The following is a 17,240-nucleotide window of genomic DNA, read 5'->3' as shown; positions in this document are numbered from 1 at the left end:
ATTGTAGTATGTACTCTTAAAGAAATTTAACGTATTCATTTGAATTATGTTTAGATAATTCCATAAATATGAAAGTTTTAATATCATAAAAAATTTTTGTTTTTTATGACTCCTGCTGAGCCAAAGGTCCTTAGAAAATATATTGATTTTTTTTAAAATGCTTTAAATCAGGTGTGTAATTTCTCGATAGCTTATGATATAAACGAGCGATATAAAATATATTTTTCTTTTTGTGTGAATTAGTTTTTGTCCATGTAATTTTGTGTTCGTTAAGTCAAAGTATACTTTACTAAGACGGGTAATTAGATTGTAAATGGACAATTTTGCACAATGTCCTTTTCTTTAATTTGTTGACTGTAGGAATTATATTAGTGTATATTATAGGCTATCCAGCTTTAAGCTTAATACTCTGCAAAGTTTTTGTTTTTTTTTTCCTAGTACTTATTTTAATTTTACGTTTAGGTAAACACTGCTGTATGTATCAAAGACAATATTCCTAATCCTGAAGTCTTAGATATAATTTATTTAGTTTGATTTAGATTATACATATTTCACACATTTATTGTAAATAAATTTTTAATTTATCATACATTTTCTCATTACGTTGTTTAAAGATTTGGTGTGATTGTTACACACAAAGCTACACAAAGTGCTGTTTGTGCTCTTCGCACTACAGGTATGGAAACACGATATTTCGTGTCATAATCCTGCAGACTTGCCGCTGAGCCATTGGGAGAGAAGGGGCACATTATTTAAATAAAAATGCATCATCATGAGTGACAGTGAGAACTTGCAATTTTTAATTTCGGTTAAAGAATTACAAAGCAAAGTTGATGTGAATATATCTTTTTATATGAAGGTTAAAGGTTTAAATCTTAATAAATGGATTTGTAATTCGTTATTGCTTATTATAATGTATGTTTATTTTAAAATGCATCAAAGTCATCTTGATAAAATATTTTTTATAGAAATTAATTATATTTATATATGGTATAATATAGCAATGGATTCATGATGGGGAAACAGAAGTTTAATAATGAACATTAAGACGGTTGGTAAAACATTTTTATTTATAAGATTCGAACGTTTCGGAATAACTTATTCCATCTTCAGCGAAGTCTGAAAATTGTGTTACAAAGATGATTATTACTAAAATTTTAATTATAATAGTGTGAAAATTTTAGATCTAAAAAGCTTTGTGAGTCTTTATGGGTCTTTAGTATTGAGTAGACTTTATTTGATGTAGAGGTCGAGGTCTGAAGATCCTGTGGCAATGATGATAGAAAAATCGTTAATTGAGATATTGTGACCTGTAGTTTCGAAATGTGAGCGAAAGGATGAGTGGCTGGGTTTAAGTAGTGGATGGTTGGTTCTGTTAGATACTCCTAAATGTTCACATACTCTAGTTTTTTAATGGCGTTTCGTTTTGCCAACGTACGTGACCTTACAGTTACTACACGTATATTTATACACGAGCCATGAACGTAGGAGTTTTGGTACTTGATCTTTATACTGAAATAAGTGTTTAATGCGGAGGCTAGGTCTGCATGTTATTCTAAGCAGAATTTGAGGATAGAAGATTTTTTTTTATTAGGGAAGAGAGTTGTTTTTTAATTGGTAGTGACTGCGAACCCATAAAAGGAAGGGGTATAATGAGGGGAAATTTGGGAACGGTGTTTACAGTGGTTGGATTTTGTTGTTTAGGAAATTGTGTGTAATCTTCGTTAAAAAATAAATCCGGTAGCCAATATTTAACGTGTTTATATAGAAGGGTAATTTCTTCGTGTAAAATAAAATAATTAGAACAAAGATTAAAAATTCTGTTCAACAATGATATAACCAGATTACGTTTGAAAAAGTTGGGGATAAAACTGTTGAAATTGGTGTAGAGGCAAGTAAAAGTTCTTTTACGATAAACAGAGGTAGAAAAGTGTTTACCTTCTTTGGTAATCCTGAAGTCAAGGAAAGGTAAAGAATCATTTTCCTCGAGTTCGGATGTGACCTTGATATTGGGGGTGTTGGGAATTAAGGTAAGAAAGGAACTTGGAAACGTGACTTGATTGTCGAAACAGCAAGAAAGTGTCATCAATATAGCGTTTGTGAAGGACAGGTTTTGAATTCACGTGGCCAGTTTACCAGCCACTTGTGCTGTGGTATAATATAGTTTAGAGTGTATCCGATAGATGGTAGCATAGGTCAATATGTAAGTCATATTTTATTTTAGAGGCTGTTTATAATTGTATTTAAAGATGGTCCACTTCAGTGACTCATGACTTATCGGTTACTTTACAGAACTTCAAAACTCTCAAATCCATGGTTCGATTTCGCATGATGGTAAGAACGCAGATAACTTATTGTGTAGCTTTGCACTAAAAATTAATTTAAAAATTGTATGAAAGTCCTCGTGATAAAAATATTATACAGAAATAGTTAATTAAAATATGTATGTATGTCTTATACTAGTTTAAAATGTACTCAACAGATGGTTTTTAACAATCCGTATATTTGAATTTTTACTTTATGTAATAAGTGAAAATGTCAGAACACTAAAAGACTCTTTTTCTACTTTGTTTTTTATTTTTCCATAAAGTTTAAAATTGTTTTGTTAGCCTTTTAAATTCTATATATAATTTGTAACTATAACATTTTTACTACTTTAAAGTCTTACTTGTGTATGGTTAGTTGACCGATTTAGGATTTAATTAGAGGAATATAATGTAGCCTGAAAGACCCTCGGAAAAAGAGTGAGAATAGTTTATGTGGAAATATATTCGTGTGTGTATTGTAGATTTAGATATATTATCGGTGAAACCATCAGTAATGAAATAGTTGTAGCAAAATAAAAAAAAATATCTTTACATTTTGTAAATTTCGAGACTAATCTCTTAGATTATATTATGCCCAGTGTTTACTTCCCGCTCTGGTGGGGAGTAGCTGAAGTTAATATAATGGCTCAGGCGACGTTGCTGATTTCGTATGGTAGACTAGGTTAAGTCAGGCCATAGTACTAGAGTTAGGCTTAACGATAAGCTAACAGGTTATTGCGTTTTTACTGTGTATGATTGTGTACTTAGGAATTAGATTACACACGACAGCGTAATTGGTTTTAATAATTTATGTTTCGTAGGCAATGTTAATTGGAAGATCTTCACTTAGTAAGTTTTTATGAATTGTATTGTTCTATTTCTCTCCCGGACTTCTCTGTGCTAGTGTTATGGAAAATTAGGGTTAAGTACCGTAGCTTGTGAAGTACTGTCGAAAAAGTAGTGTTAAAACTTGAGTTGTTATTGTTAAATTGGTTATCTAACGTTTACAACATTAATGAAGACTGAATCTAGTATTTTACTTGAGAGTTTTTCCAAAAGTTGAATACAATGTGAAATGATTAGTTTGATGATGATTCTGATAAGTGGCTAAATCAGTAAATGTAGGTTTTCACACTATTGCTGGTTAGATCATTATTGTTAATTATTGTAATTCCACTAAGCCATTGTCACATTCCTTCTACATTTCAAAAGCACTCTAAGCCTTTCATCATAATATGTAAATATCACATATTGTCACACCTTTAAAACTTCTATTAAAATAGCCCCTGCTTGTTGTAGAGGAACAACAGAAGTTGTAAAATGACTTATCTAGGCATAAGTACAGCTGTCGCTCTGCATCATTGTTCCTTCTGTGTTCTAGTACATATCACATTCTAGATCTAGCATGTGGTAAGGTGATGGGTAGATGTGGGTTATTTTATTTTTGAACAAATCATCTTAAAATGTTAATGTGTCTTTATGTTATCAGGAAGGGGGAGCAAATAATCATGTGGGTATTAGAATGCAACTACATTCTCTTTGACATAGCCATTGGAATCTATTCAACATTCTAGACCTTTACATGGTTTGTTGAACTTTTAATTGCAAAAATAAAAGTGATGAAAACTAGAATTTCTGCATTTGAATATCAATTTAATGTTTAACGTTAACATTATTGGGGCTGCCAGATTTGTTACATTTAGGAGCCAGGATACTAGATTAACCTTGTGAGGGAGAAGGGGGGTTATCGTTGCCTTTAAAAAAAATTGACCTTATATTCACTTTTATACAAGTTATGTATTTTAGACAAAATATACACACAATGCTTTTTTGTTGAGTTTAATGTTTACAGTAATGCTGTTTTTTTTTTGTATGAAATGTTGAATTTGGAAAATCCTGCAGAAACTCAGCAGTTGGCGAAATTTCAGCAACTAAGAGTTGATGGCGATCAAATATTGGAAGTCTAAACGTCCTTTTTAGTACATATAATTTAAGGACAACAAGGGATCTGTTTGTCTACCTGGACCATCCCATCCACTAAGCTAAAATAAAAATAAAATGGTTATAGCCAGCCCTTTTCAAACAAATATTTATCAAACCTCCCACAAACTCCTTTAAATTAACTGCATCAGCTACATCTGAAGGCAACTCAGTTCAAAGAACAATCACCCTGTTAGGAAAATAAAGCTGTTGTAGCTGAAGATGACTCTTATTAAGCACAAAAAAAAAGTGATGTATTGACACTAACAATTCCATTAACAATATTAAACATTTCAGACAAGTCCTCTTTAACTTTTCTTTTTTCAAGAGAAAACAATTTCAGAGATGAAAACTATTCCTTCCCAGATATCATCCAAGTAACCCTGCTCTGAACCATTTTCAACAATTCAATGTCCTTCCTAAGGCTTCCAAAACTGAACACAATACTCCAGATGTGGCCTAAGCAATGCTGTATACAATGAAATTTTAACCCAATTAGACTTGTATTCAATATTTTTGTAGATACAGCCTAAAATTTTTATTTGTTGTACCCCCATTAACAGCACATTACTTGGGTGGCTTAAGAGAATGATCAATAGAATACCGATATCCTTTGATTCCATAACACTATGAAGGTTATACTCATCAAAACTACATTCTTGTTATTCAAATGATATGCCACATTTATTATAATTAAGCCATTTGCCATTTATCTGCCTAACTTGCCAAATAATCCAAACCCTTTCATAAAGCATCAGTGTCCTTCTCTCAGTCAACAACAACAACCAAAGCTGCAGTATCTTCAGAAAATTCAAATAATCTATTGACTATTCCCTCATTTTTGTCAATGATATAGATCAAAAAAAGGAAATATTCTCACACTGAGCCCTGAGGTACCCTAGTTGTGACAACATTTCAGTTTGACTGAACTCCATGTATGAGAACACATTTTCTTCCATCCAGCTATTTTTCTGTCCTTTGAGCCATTCTATCCCCCCCCCCCCACATACTTAGAGAAATTTTTGTTAACAAGCCTTTTATGTGGCACCTTGTCAAATGCTTTCTGAAAATCCAGATGAAACAAATACACACCCATACCCTTGTATACATAAGCAGTAATCTCTTCAAAGAATGTCAGAATATTAAGGCAAGATTTTCCTTTAGTGAAAGCAATCTGACTATGCAACAAAATTTTTAACTTAATTAACAGATTTATATCTGTTAAGACTTTGTTTATGGTATTTCAATATTTGAAAACTTGCATGTTGTACTGAACCTGTTATATGATGTTTGATTATATTGCGGGTATTACTGGTCAAACAAAAAAGTACATCTTGTTTTTTTTAAAAGTAAATTCATTACAAATTCCCAGACGCTAGGTAACTTTTATTTAGGCATCATATTGATTTGGCATCTTAGGATTCATCAAACCCTGAACTTTATATTGTCATCTTTGCTAGATATATATATTTTTTGCCCCTTAGACACATTAAGTTTGATCTACTAACTACTGATAGTTATGAATGTACTTTAGATTTAAAATTTAACACAAGTTATCAAATCAGATGTAAGATACCCCCTTCTCTCCAAAAAAAAACAAAACAAACCTAGTTTAATTTACACCAAATTTTGTTCATAAGCAATGTAATGTGTAAGTGCACAGACCAAAAGAGGCAGTAGATACTTTAAAAATATTCTTGTACTATTTATACTCAATCTAAAGATATTGAAGGCTATAGCATTTCATAGTGAAATATATTCAAAACAAATATTCTTTTTTTTTTTTTTGGTAAAGTATACAATTAAGTACACATTAAATTTCAGTGTTGGAAATAGATATATAACTTTCATATGATGATGTGAAAATATTACCCTCTAAAAATGTTTTTACCTGGCCTTATGATATCTATATATTATAAAAATATAGGTGTAATCTAATTGTTACTATTTCTGTCAAAAAAAATTGAATAGGCTTATGAACTGATTAATGGATGCTCAATGTAAACTAACTATTAAAAGTGATTTTGGGTTTTAAAAAATTTTTAATGTTAACACGAGTAACTTACAATAGAATGTTTTTCTTTGTTATAAACATGAATAATTCCTTAATCACTAGCTTTATTGTTTTACAAAATGGAACGACAATATACAAAACATCTTGCATTGCTCATGAATGCATATCAATTAGTTTTTTTTTTCTTGGTAAGGTTTAAAAGTAAGCTTATAACTTATACTGTATTTTGATCAGAAACATCCAAGGTGGTTATTTCAATTTAAATATGTTTTTTGCTGTTGATTTCATGCGCTTGAGATATTCAAAAAATGTCAGTATAATCATTGATATATACAAGTTGTATGAGCAAACACAAAAATGCAGTGTTTTATGTAGTTTGTCAGGATTAAGTTGTTTTGATGAATATAAACAAGAAATAGTTGTTACAATTTTTTCCCTGGTAGTAGAATAAAATAGATATTTATGTACAGTATTTGTTTCAAAATGTGTAATTTAAAAAATTTTTTTCAGTTTCAGATTTTGAAATATTCTAAGATGTCAAGACTAGGCACGAAGACTTACAGCCGGAAACAGGAATGCAAGACCAGTTTAAATTTTGATCAGCTTCTTTCTGAAAAATGTAACAAGCCCTCAACAGCCAAGGTATCAATGACATCAGTACATCGGTGGGGAATGACTTCATTTACGTCACTTCGAAAGTCTCAGTTAAATGGTCGTTCTGAGAGTTCTTTAGAAGAGAAAAATATTTTCAAAAAGCCAAGAGTGGAACCAACGGGATCAAGTGGAAAGAGTGATTTAAATAGTTTCACTAAAGAAACAGATTTTTCTCCCTCTGTCTTTATTCCTAATGTTGCAGTTGGTACAGTTTCTAGCAGTTTGTCAGTTACAGATTCTGATATAACAGAGGAAAGAAAAAACATTGCAAAACCAAAAAAATTTTTTAAAAGTAGTGATCGTATTTTGAAAACATATGGGGCTTTACCATTATCAAGGACAAATGAAATTTTAACTTCAAAACCACAGAGCAATTCAGAAAGTGGAGCATTAAAACTAGATTCACTCTCTCTCCATACTGCCACTGCAAAAATAGTATCAGTTCAGAAAGTTGACGACAGTACTAATCTTTTACATGAAGATGACAGTAAGTATGTGTCCAGTGAAATAACTAAAAATACTGAATTAGATCTCGTAAAAAATGCATCACATCATTGTGCTTCCGTTAATGTGTGTAATGACTTACCAAAATACAAGGATTTTGATAGGCTTGTGGATGAAGAGTTCGTTATAAAAAGAAAGATGGATGGAATGGGAAGAAGTGTTGTGTCTTGTACTCCTGATCAGCGTACTGAAATTCCTGCTCCAGATTTTGATTCACAAGATCATCAAACATTCTCACCTAGTGATAATTTTATAAATTACAAATCAGAACAAGTGCCCCATGTCGTACAGACGTATTCTAGAAGAAAAGCAAAACAAACGGTTGAAATGAATCAACTGCAACATCCAGTATGTGGAGACATTCAGTCATCTAATTGTGAAGGTGATCCATCTCAGGGTAGCCAAGTTTTGAAAACTGATACAACATCCACTCTTTCAAGATGTAATTTATCTGAAGAAGAATATCATACAGATGAACTCACTGAAGCTAGAGATCTGAAGAAAGAGAATCCTCTAGATACAAACATGTTACTCGAATCATTCAGACAAGATATTTCAAAAGAATCTATGCAGTCAAAACTTAGTCAACCAGCTTTGCGCACAAAAAAGATCTTCAGCAGCCCAAAAAAGGTCTTTATCTTGTTTTCTTTTTCTTAATAATAGCAAGTTATTTTCCCTGCTTGAATAATTCTTTTTGTAATTGTAGTAAATATTAATATTATAATTAGGCATTATTACTTAGTTTATCGTATAGCTCAGTGGCACAGTTTTCACTTTGCAAAGATTAGCTTATTGTGATTTTTTATTTTTAAATGGACATAATTTTTAACATATTAGTTAAGTGTTTTTGCATAAGAAATGCAACTTAAATTTTATTACTAAAAATATTTTTTTACACAGTTATTGTAAATTTTGGACTATTACTAGCATTTATGGCGGTTAGTTGAAATTGATAATTAATTGTAGGTGTCATTTATAGATTAAATTTAATTGATTGATTATTCTTACATGAGACTTGGACAGTTGTAATAATCAGATACTAATTTCACTTATTATTTTCATGAATTGTGACATTAATTGGTTATACTTAATAGTTTTAAATTAATCAAAAGTGATAATGAAAAATCGTAATGGCAATATTTTGATAACTTAGATAGTTGGAATAATCAAACAGTATTCATTGGAAACTAATTTTGATTAGTTGATTGGCGTAATGGCAATATTTTGATAACTCAGATAGTTGGAATAATCAAACAGTATTCATTGTAAACTAATTTTGATCAGTTGATTATTTTCATGACGTTGACTTAATTTAATTTTTGACTGATCAATTATTTTATGTGGCATTAATCAATATAATTTATGCTTATAGGTAACTGATTATACCAAGCTAATCACCATGTTACAAATCATACATACACAGTTTTTCTTCAATAATTTTATATGCTAATAAAATGAAGTATTGATTAATATAAACATCTTATTTTCTAAATAATTCCAAGTGACTGTGTTTCTAAAAATTTTGATTACATTTACGCACAGATGATTTGAAGTAGAATAATTCATTTGCATGAATGTCTATATATTTCTTATATTGGACATATCAGCATGTCTAGCAAACTTGTTATTGGTAATTTTAAGAGATTTGTTAGTTAAAACATTTATCTTAAAAGTATCATCAAAACAGCATATTGAATATTTACATACATTTTTTACTCCAAAAAATTTTGGGCCTCACAAACATATTTGAATTAAATTTATTTTCTTGATATGCATTAGCTTTATGTTGGCCAGTTTTAACTAGAGAAATTTTCTTGTTTCTGTGTGATGATTGCAAATACCTGTTGTTGTTCTGAGATAAAATTCTAGTTCTTTATATCATTCAGATGATTTAGATTTTTTCATATTTCTGATGTCCCTTTAACATTGTAGATAAAGGTTGTGTATAAAAATACAACTGTGATAGGGATTCTAATTATGCTGACAAATGAAGTAGGTGGCAGTGGTATTTCAAAAAAGGATTCAGAAAGTGTTACTGAATAAAGTCAAAGAATGATAAATCCAATTGTAGCACATAAAATAGTGAACAGACAAGTTTTTTTAGAAATAAATTGCAAAACATTTTTCTCATTTATCTCTTTAATTCCATTTCAACACATTAGAAGTCTGCTTATCATATGATTCATTTTTTTTATTGGTTTTTTAATTTTTATTTTTTAAAGTTGGGATTAATATTGATTGCATTTATGTTGTTTGCTTTAATACCTGTAATATTTTATCAACAAAGTAATATACAGGATTATTCAAAAGTCATGCCTCCATGAAAAATGAAGCATCATAAATCTTGTGCTCATTTATAAAATCAAAATTGTTTTGTTTAATTGTCTACAATGAAAAAAAAAGATTCAGAAAGATAAGAATTATTAAACCTTTGCATGTTACACACATTTAACATGATTTAAAAGTAAAAAAAGTTAAGTGATTTGTTCCTGTTGTTTTGTTGAACTTAAACTTGTAGTGCTGTGATGTGTTTTATATAAAAAATGCATTCACTGTACATATAAAACAGTATAATCTAAGTTTTTATAAATGTAAGATTATTATGAAAATGATGAATATGTAAAAATATACTAGGGAATAGTATCTTAGATACTGATATAGCAATTAAATATTGTGATAGAGATACTGAAATAGAGCAAATATAAAATAGGTACAAAATATGCAAAACAGTTTTGATCATTATACTTTTAAAAAAATGACCTTGTAAAAGTCAAAGACACTCATGAAAATCTTGTGTACTGTATGACGTGAAATTGGTTTGAGGAGACAATAATTTTGTACTTCTATCAAGATAATTTTCATGGATTTGGTGATGTTTAGGATATCACATATAGGTTAATTTTATATTAATAATCCTATTTTGCCACCTTTTGAATATTTGCATGTGTATTCTTTTCAGCATAAAGCTGTATATAACCTCAGACACTGGCAGTCTTCTCGGGAAGCCCAGGAAATGACTGAGGTAAGTATCTTAAGTTACAAGAATTTGCAGCATCAAACTACTCCGATTTTGTAGTTGAGAGAAAAAAATTGTATTTAAAGCTTTAAATATATATATATATATATGAGAAACATGAGGGATAAGGTAGCTGTAGTACAAAATAGCTACTATAAATTGCTACAACTTTGCAGGTGATTTCATTTACACACAATAAATTAACCCTTGTTGCTAGGCTCAAAGAAAACTATAATCCCTCAATCTAACAATAAAGGTAACGTGACCAACAATAATTTATAAATGTAATGAAGACAAACTAATGTTTTGTTGAAACATGTTACTATGTTCTCTATATAAAAAAAAATTTCAGTTATTATAAATTTTTGTTGATTAACATACTATTATATTAGCATGATGTGGTTCCATACACAGTAGTAACAAAGCATCAGACATAAATGAATAACAGAAAATACTTATTAATAGTATGGTACCTATTAAAATTTATGTTAAGTAACCTTTTAGCTGGTCAAACTCATTTCCATCCATTTAGGCTAATAATGGAGCACCAGAAGAAAACTAGAACATGTGGTAACTCCTACCCCACAATGAATTATATTTAGATGAAGAATCTTCAGAAACTTGTTTTGTGTAATATGTTGATTAGTACCTTTTTTCTCGGATAAAGTAGTTATGATTTTGGAATTTGTCTTAGTGGAAAGTTTTGAGAAAAGTATGTAGTAGGTATTATTTTCTTTTGTCAACTTTGAAAAGTTTTTCAACAAAAAATCTCTCTTTATTTTTTGAAATGTTATGAAATAACTTTGTTTTGTTTTCTTAGGATGATACTTTTAAGAAGCCAACTGTAGCTGAAGAGTTTGAAGATGAGGAAGAATTGTTAGAAACTACTTCACAGACAATATTTACAAGGCATGCGCAACAACCTACAAGACCATGGCACGATCCAGTGACTTCTGTTAAATGTCCAAGAAAAGTAAAAGAAGTAAGTTAAAATGTTCTTTTTGTTTAGTTGTTATTACAGAAATAAATTAGATTTATCAAGGAATGGCCACTTACTTATTACTTTTGTTGACTGGACAGGAGTTATCGAAAAGCTCTTGATATAGCTTCTAAGAACTGCCTTAGCTGTAAACAAATATTATAAGTGTTTTACAGAAAGGCTTCTTTTGCTGGTTGTATAAGACCAAATAAAAATTTTTTCCTGTTACATCAATGTTCAAAATAGGGTAGGTCAGTATGAAAAATATTTTATTTTATAAAAATGTGTTATCAAGCAACGAACCCACTAACCTTAGACGGTGATTATTTAAATTTAGATGTGATGTATTAGTATTTAAAGCTGCTGTTAACAACCCTATTAAAAATAAACTACACTAATACAGAGAGTCAGTATTTATTTATCAAATGAAAATATATATGAAATTAGCACATGAATCAAATGAAATGAGTGTATGTATCTCTTGTACATGCAATATAAATAATGAAGTGGTACATAAATGAAATAAAGTTACTTTTCTTTGTTACTATAATAAAATGATACTGATAACTTGAGATTGCACAACCTTTGAATATAAAAAAAGGTAACTTAGATGTTGAATTGATAAAATGAACTTTATCATTGAGTCTTTATAACCTTGCCATTTTTCTACCATATTGCACTTGGGAAGAAAGTGTCAGTATAGCAAACAGCCTCTCCATCACTTACTATAGCTTTTTATGCATAAGAAGCAGTGAACATACAGCAACTATAGAGGGCATGTGATGCAATACTCAACAACACATGCATCAGCCGTGAGGTGGAACTGACAATGACTTTCAGAGAGAATCTTTAGTGAAAATTTTCACACTTTTCATAAAATATTTATAGTTGTTTACTGCTTTATAAATCAGTGTATACACATTACTAAGATATTATATCTTGTTTTAAATTGTTTTTGGAATTTACATGGTTGGCTTTACAATGCTTTATATTGGAGGAGGTGAAATTCAAGAGCATCAACCACTCTTTCCAGTTTTGTGAGAAAAAATGGAAAAATTACACTTTTAAAAACATCCAGTAGGGCAGAGTAATGATTTTAGAGTATAACACTCTATAAACATGGATACTGACAATGCATTTACTCTAATTTGGTTTTAGAATTTTAAGAACATTTCAAATCCTGTCTTGTTATAACTGTTGGTTCTAGTCTTCATGGATTTCTTAAGGTTGGTCAGGTAACTGACCAACCTATACATAAATATATTTATTTGGCCTTAAATACATTTGTTACCTTAGTCGTATGGTGGTGTCTTCATGCCCAATTACAGGCAGATTGGCCCTGAATTATTTTATATAATTCTACCATATTACTTTGTAAAGAAAAAGCTAATAAAAAAAATTGAACTGGAAAACTGGTATTAGAAGTTCATTTTTCAATTCTAAAATGCTTTTTTGCTTAATAATCCTGAATGCAATTAAACGTTAACCCTTGAATTAGAGGGGTAGTCACTGATATTCCTTTATTTTTTCCCTTCTCACAGTGGAAATACAAAGTGCTTGAAATGTAGAAAAGCTTACTAAATAGTGTGTAATTTCTGGTTAAAAATGTATATAATTTGAGTTAGTTTTTTATCAGTTGTTGTGAGACACTTTTGGGAAAAAAATAAAAATGCTTCTTTTTGTCATAGCTTTTCAATTTTTTTTATTGTTAATCCGGAAGTTCCATTTATATACCTAGTCAACTTCAATTTGAATTGTATTCTTTTGAGGCTTTATTTTGTCAGTTGCAGTACTCACTACTTTGGGCTATAAATTGTTAAAAAAAAATTGACAAAGATTTTTCTGTAACCTAGAGTCTGGCCTTTCAAAATGGTATCAGGTTAAGCTAGGTAATAGTATTTTGCTAACAATATTTTTGGTGGAGAACAACATATATCTAATAAATATAGTTTCTTTTCAATAAGTAATAAATTACTTTACTTATTTACATTGTTATAATATGATAAACTCAACAATAATTTATTTAATAAATAAGGATTTGAGTCATTGAAATATTTTACCATTGACAGCTGTACTTATTAAATGTAACTAATATTACCTAGGGTCTTGTTTGTAGCTTTCAAACAAATATAATGTAACATGAAAATATTTTCAGGAACAAAATTAACATCTAAGAAAACTAAATAAGTAGCTTATAACCTGCTATATCCAATGGTATTTGACTCTTTCCATACTGGTCACAGGTGAAAGGCCATGTCATCTCGTTTGTTGACTTGCATTCAAAATTTTAATGAACTACTATTACATGAATTTATGTCAATAAGTTTAGTTTCAAACTGTAGATTATAATTCAAATTTTAGAACTATACCAGAATGTCCCCCTAGTGGTTTTTATAAGCATGTCTAATGTACCTAATGTCATTTTTTTCTTTTAAATCAAGATTTCAATGAGGTAGGTTGTGTCTTTAGTCTGCTCGAAATTTCATAATTTTTTTTAGACCCAAATACAGCTAAGTTACTACATTTGATAAATTATAGTAAAATTCTGGGGTATTGATGTAGTAATTTATGATTTTTTAGTTATTCAAAAGTATATATAAAACTTAAAAAAATACTTTGTTTCATGTCCTCCACGAGCAAAATTTTTAAGGCTTAGCAACCTACATCAAGAAGTAACCGAGTACAAAGGTCATAACTAGAAGGGATAATTGTTTGCTTTACTTTTTTATTTACTGTTCTATGTTTTAGGAAAAATAACTAAGAACTTATTTCAAAATAGCAATAACCTATATACATATAATGTATAATAATTGAAATGTGACTGTATTTTACAAAATACTAGTTGACTAAAACACAACCAATAGAAGTTACTTTGTAAAGACCAAAGGTCACCTTTATGTTATTTGATACGGTAACATGAGTGCACGTGAGCCACGTCGTTGTAACTTGTGTATTGTTAGCCAGGCATGGGTGAAAGGTCAATATAATAAATATATATACATAAATGTATAATGTTATGAAATTTAAGCTATTTTGTCTAAACAATTAGAATGAAAGATGCATAATTTATGTTTATTTCCTAATTTTTTATGGTGGTTGTGAGATCTGTCAAATTTATCGAACCTGTACAGAGGTTTAATTACTGAAAACAACAGATAAAATATGAAGTTTTTTTTTCCTAAGAAATGTTTGGACATAATAAAGATTTCACATGTGAAATTTTGAAATATTCTGATGTATCAAAGTATTTTTAATGTTAATATGAAAATTACTTTGCATGATAGATAGGCAACATTTGAAAAGAAAAAAAAAAGGCATGAGAGAATCATTGCTTTATAAACCTTAAGACTTGATAAAAAAAAATAAGATATTTTGTGTATGAAAGCATTGTAATGTTTACTAATAAGATGCCAAATTATGTTAACATTCACTTAATAATTTAAAAGTTGTAGCATGAAAACTATAACAAGCACAAAATGGTTACGAGGTCGGGTTGAAAGAGTTAAGCTTTGCCTGTAGCTATTTTCAAAGCTGAGCTTCATTTGTAATAGTTGAGATTATAGGCTGTGAGCCCATCTGTGGGATGGAAATAAAAGCCTATACTAATGAAACCAGTGAAAGAGAAGTAAAAATTACATGATGAACAAATGAATAATGATATTTTCAATGGATAATATCATCTTAGCAAATATACACCTATGCTTGGGATGGGCAGAAATATTATAAAAAAAATTGATAAGTGCATTGTGTACAAGTGTAACTATCTAGAGCTATGCAAAAAGGAAAGTGAAACTTAATTCATTTTCCTTTTGAAGTGCATTACATAGGGTAACAAAATGACACAATATCAGTTCAGAAATATTTTTGAGTTGAAAACTGTGAAATAATTAGTTATTATTTTAACTTAAATTTTGGAATTTGTTATCAGACTCGCGTTCAGTAGTGAAAAGTGCTCTGGGGTTCAAACCCAATGGCTCATATCATATCTTTATAACATGGGACAAACTTTGTTGAATATAATATCATGGGAAGAAATATATTTCAGTATCCTTGAATAAGATTACAACAGTTGTAAGCATTTTCAAAACTATTTGTTAAAATTTGCAAAAGATTCATATGAGACTCAGAAATCAAATTTTGTTTATTGTAAATTTAAGATTTTCAGAAAAAATTACTCTTCATTTTTTGGGAATGGTGTCTTGTTAAATCTTCAGTCCATTTTTTTTTCTTTGAGTATTTAAAACGTTTTCATAATTAATATAACTTGTTACTTTGTTTGCTTTGTTATAGTGGACACCTTATTCTGAAAGAGTTATTAAATTTTAATATTATTTAACCCTATGTGGATGTATTGGCTTTTTTGCTGATGTCACAATGTTTTACATAGTTACTTCCAAAATCTGACATAAGTTTATTATTAATGTATGTCAATACAGTTAACATCAGAATGTAGTATATAATTAATTTTACATTGTATAGTTTTTGTATCTTAATTTCAAAAGCATATATTTAAAGCTTCTCAATCTCCACCTTTGTTTTCAAGTGACTTGTAAGCACTCAGTGTACTTCTTTTACTTAGTATAATTCCAAAGTCCCATGCTATTAGTGTGAACTTCCTAACATCTCCATTAACTGAAATATAAATTGATTTTATCACCTCATGGCACAGTTTTAATATCATATACATTTTAGGGTTCCTAATTTTATAAGGAAATATTTAAAAAATATCCTCAATCTTGCCTGTTACGAGAATTGTGACATTTGCTCTCTGGGTCTCCCCTTTAATTTATTTACCTACTCTCTGAGATTCAAAGAATTAAATGTAAATTACTCATTACAATACAGATATTTCTAAGGTAAAGTCTAATTTTTATAGCCTTCAATCTTGTTTTTTATAGTGCCATAAACTAGAAAATCAGATCCACTTAACATACCCACCTGTCACATTCCCTCTTTCACAAATTACCAGTAGCTCTCTCTGATGTTTAATACTATATTATTTATAACCAATAGAAAGCCAGAGTTTCAGTCTTTCAAAAAATATATTATACTACATTGTTTTGCTTCCAGTTTGATACTTTATTCACGTGGGAAACACAATGACAAGTTAGCTGAATTTTTAATGGCTCTTATCTTATAGTTAGAAAGCCAGAAAAACTGTGACAGTTATGGGACATTGTTTGTTTTTTATGCATTATTATTATTCATTGTTCTCAGGTGCATTATTTAATTAAATAAAAAATTATTTAGTATAGCAGAACCATTAGTATACAAAAGTAGGATCAAGTTTTATGCACAGTCAATAGCAAGAAAAAAAAGACTCAGATAAGTGCTATATTTCTTGTTTTTCATGTATGATCTTTATTTATTATTATAAAAATAAAATCTAAAAATTATAAACTTAAGGTTAGATTATATAAGATAATGAAAAATAAAAATCTTCACAAGGTATGCTTGCAAGTAGCTTGTGAATTACGTAATTCGATACAGTAAGGTGAGCTTCATGTTTGCCGAGTGATTTACATCTTATGTTCAAATTCGATGACAAGGAACCCACTTTGAGACTAATAATGCTTGGAGACAGCTTGAATGGGTAATGAAGAAAAACTTTAATATAAGTTCAACATAACAGCAAATATACAACGTTTGGACAAGGTTTTGTCATCATCAGGTACAAGTAACTGACACAGATATATATACAGTATTGAACAAAGAGGTTACATGACTGGATACTGTTGCAAAACTTAGAAGAGGAGTCTTGGCACCCCAGGGTGTTGGTTTAGAGTA

General features: G+C 29.6%; 1 protein-coding gene across 1 annotated transcript in view; it reads left to right on the top strand.

The window, feature by feature from the left end:
• Positions 1 to 2,936: 2,936 nt before the first annotated feature.
• The window catches only part of LOC106478658 (wings apart-like protein homolog), a 77,896-nt gene continuing 63,592 nt past the window's right edge, over positions 2,937 to 17,240 (top strand). Inside the window, 4 exon segments of the mRNA XM_022382303.1 lie at positions 2,937 to 3,155; positions 6,811 to 8,088; positions 10,418 to 10,480; positions 11,295 to 11,456. Of these exon segments, the coding sequence (XP_022238011.1) occupies positions 6,835 to 8,088; positions 10,418 to 10,480; positions 11,295 to 11,456 (1,479 nt within the window). The 5' untranslated portion in view covers positions 2,937 to 3,155; positions 6,811 to 6,834.

Source organism: Limulus polyphemus, unplaced genomic scaffold (genome assembly GCF_000517525.1).
Source record: "Limulus polyphemus unplaced genomic scaffold, Limulus_polyphemus-2.1.2 Scaffold239, whole genome shotgun sequence".
Lineage (NCBI taxonomy): Eukaryota > Metazoa > Arthropoda > Merostomata > Xiphosura > Limulidae > Limulus > Limulus polyphemus.
Note: the sequence above shows the minus strand (reverse complement) of the source record. Positions and strands in the feature narration are given on the sequence as shown.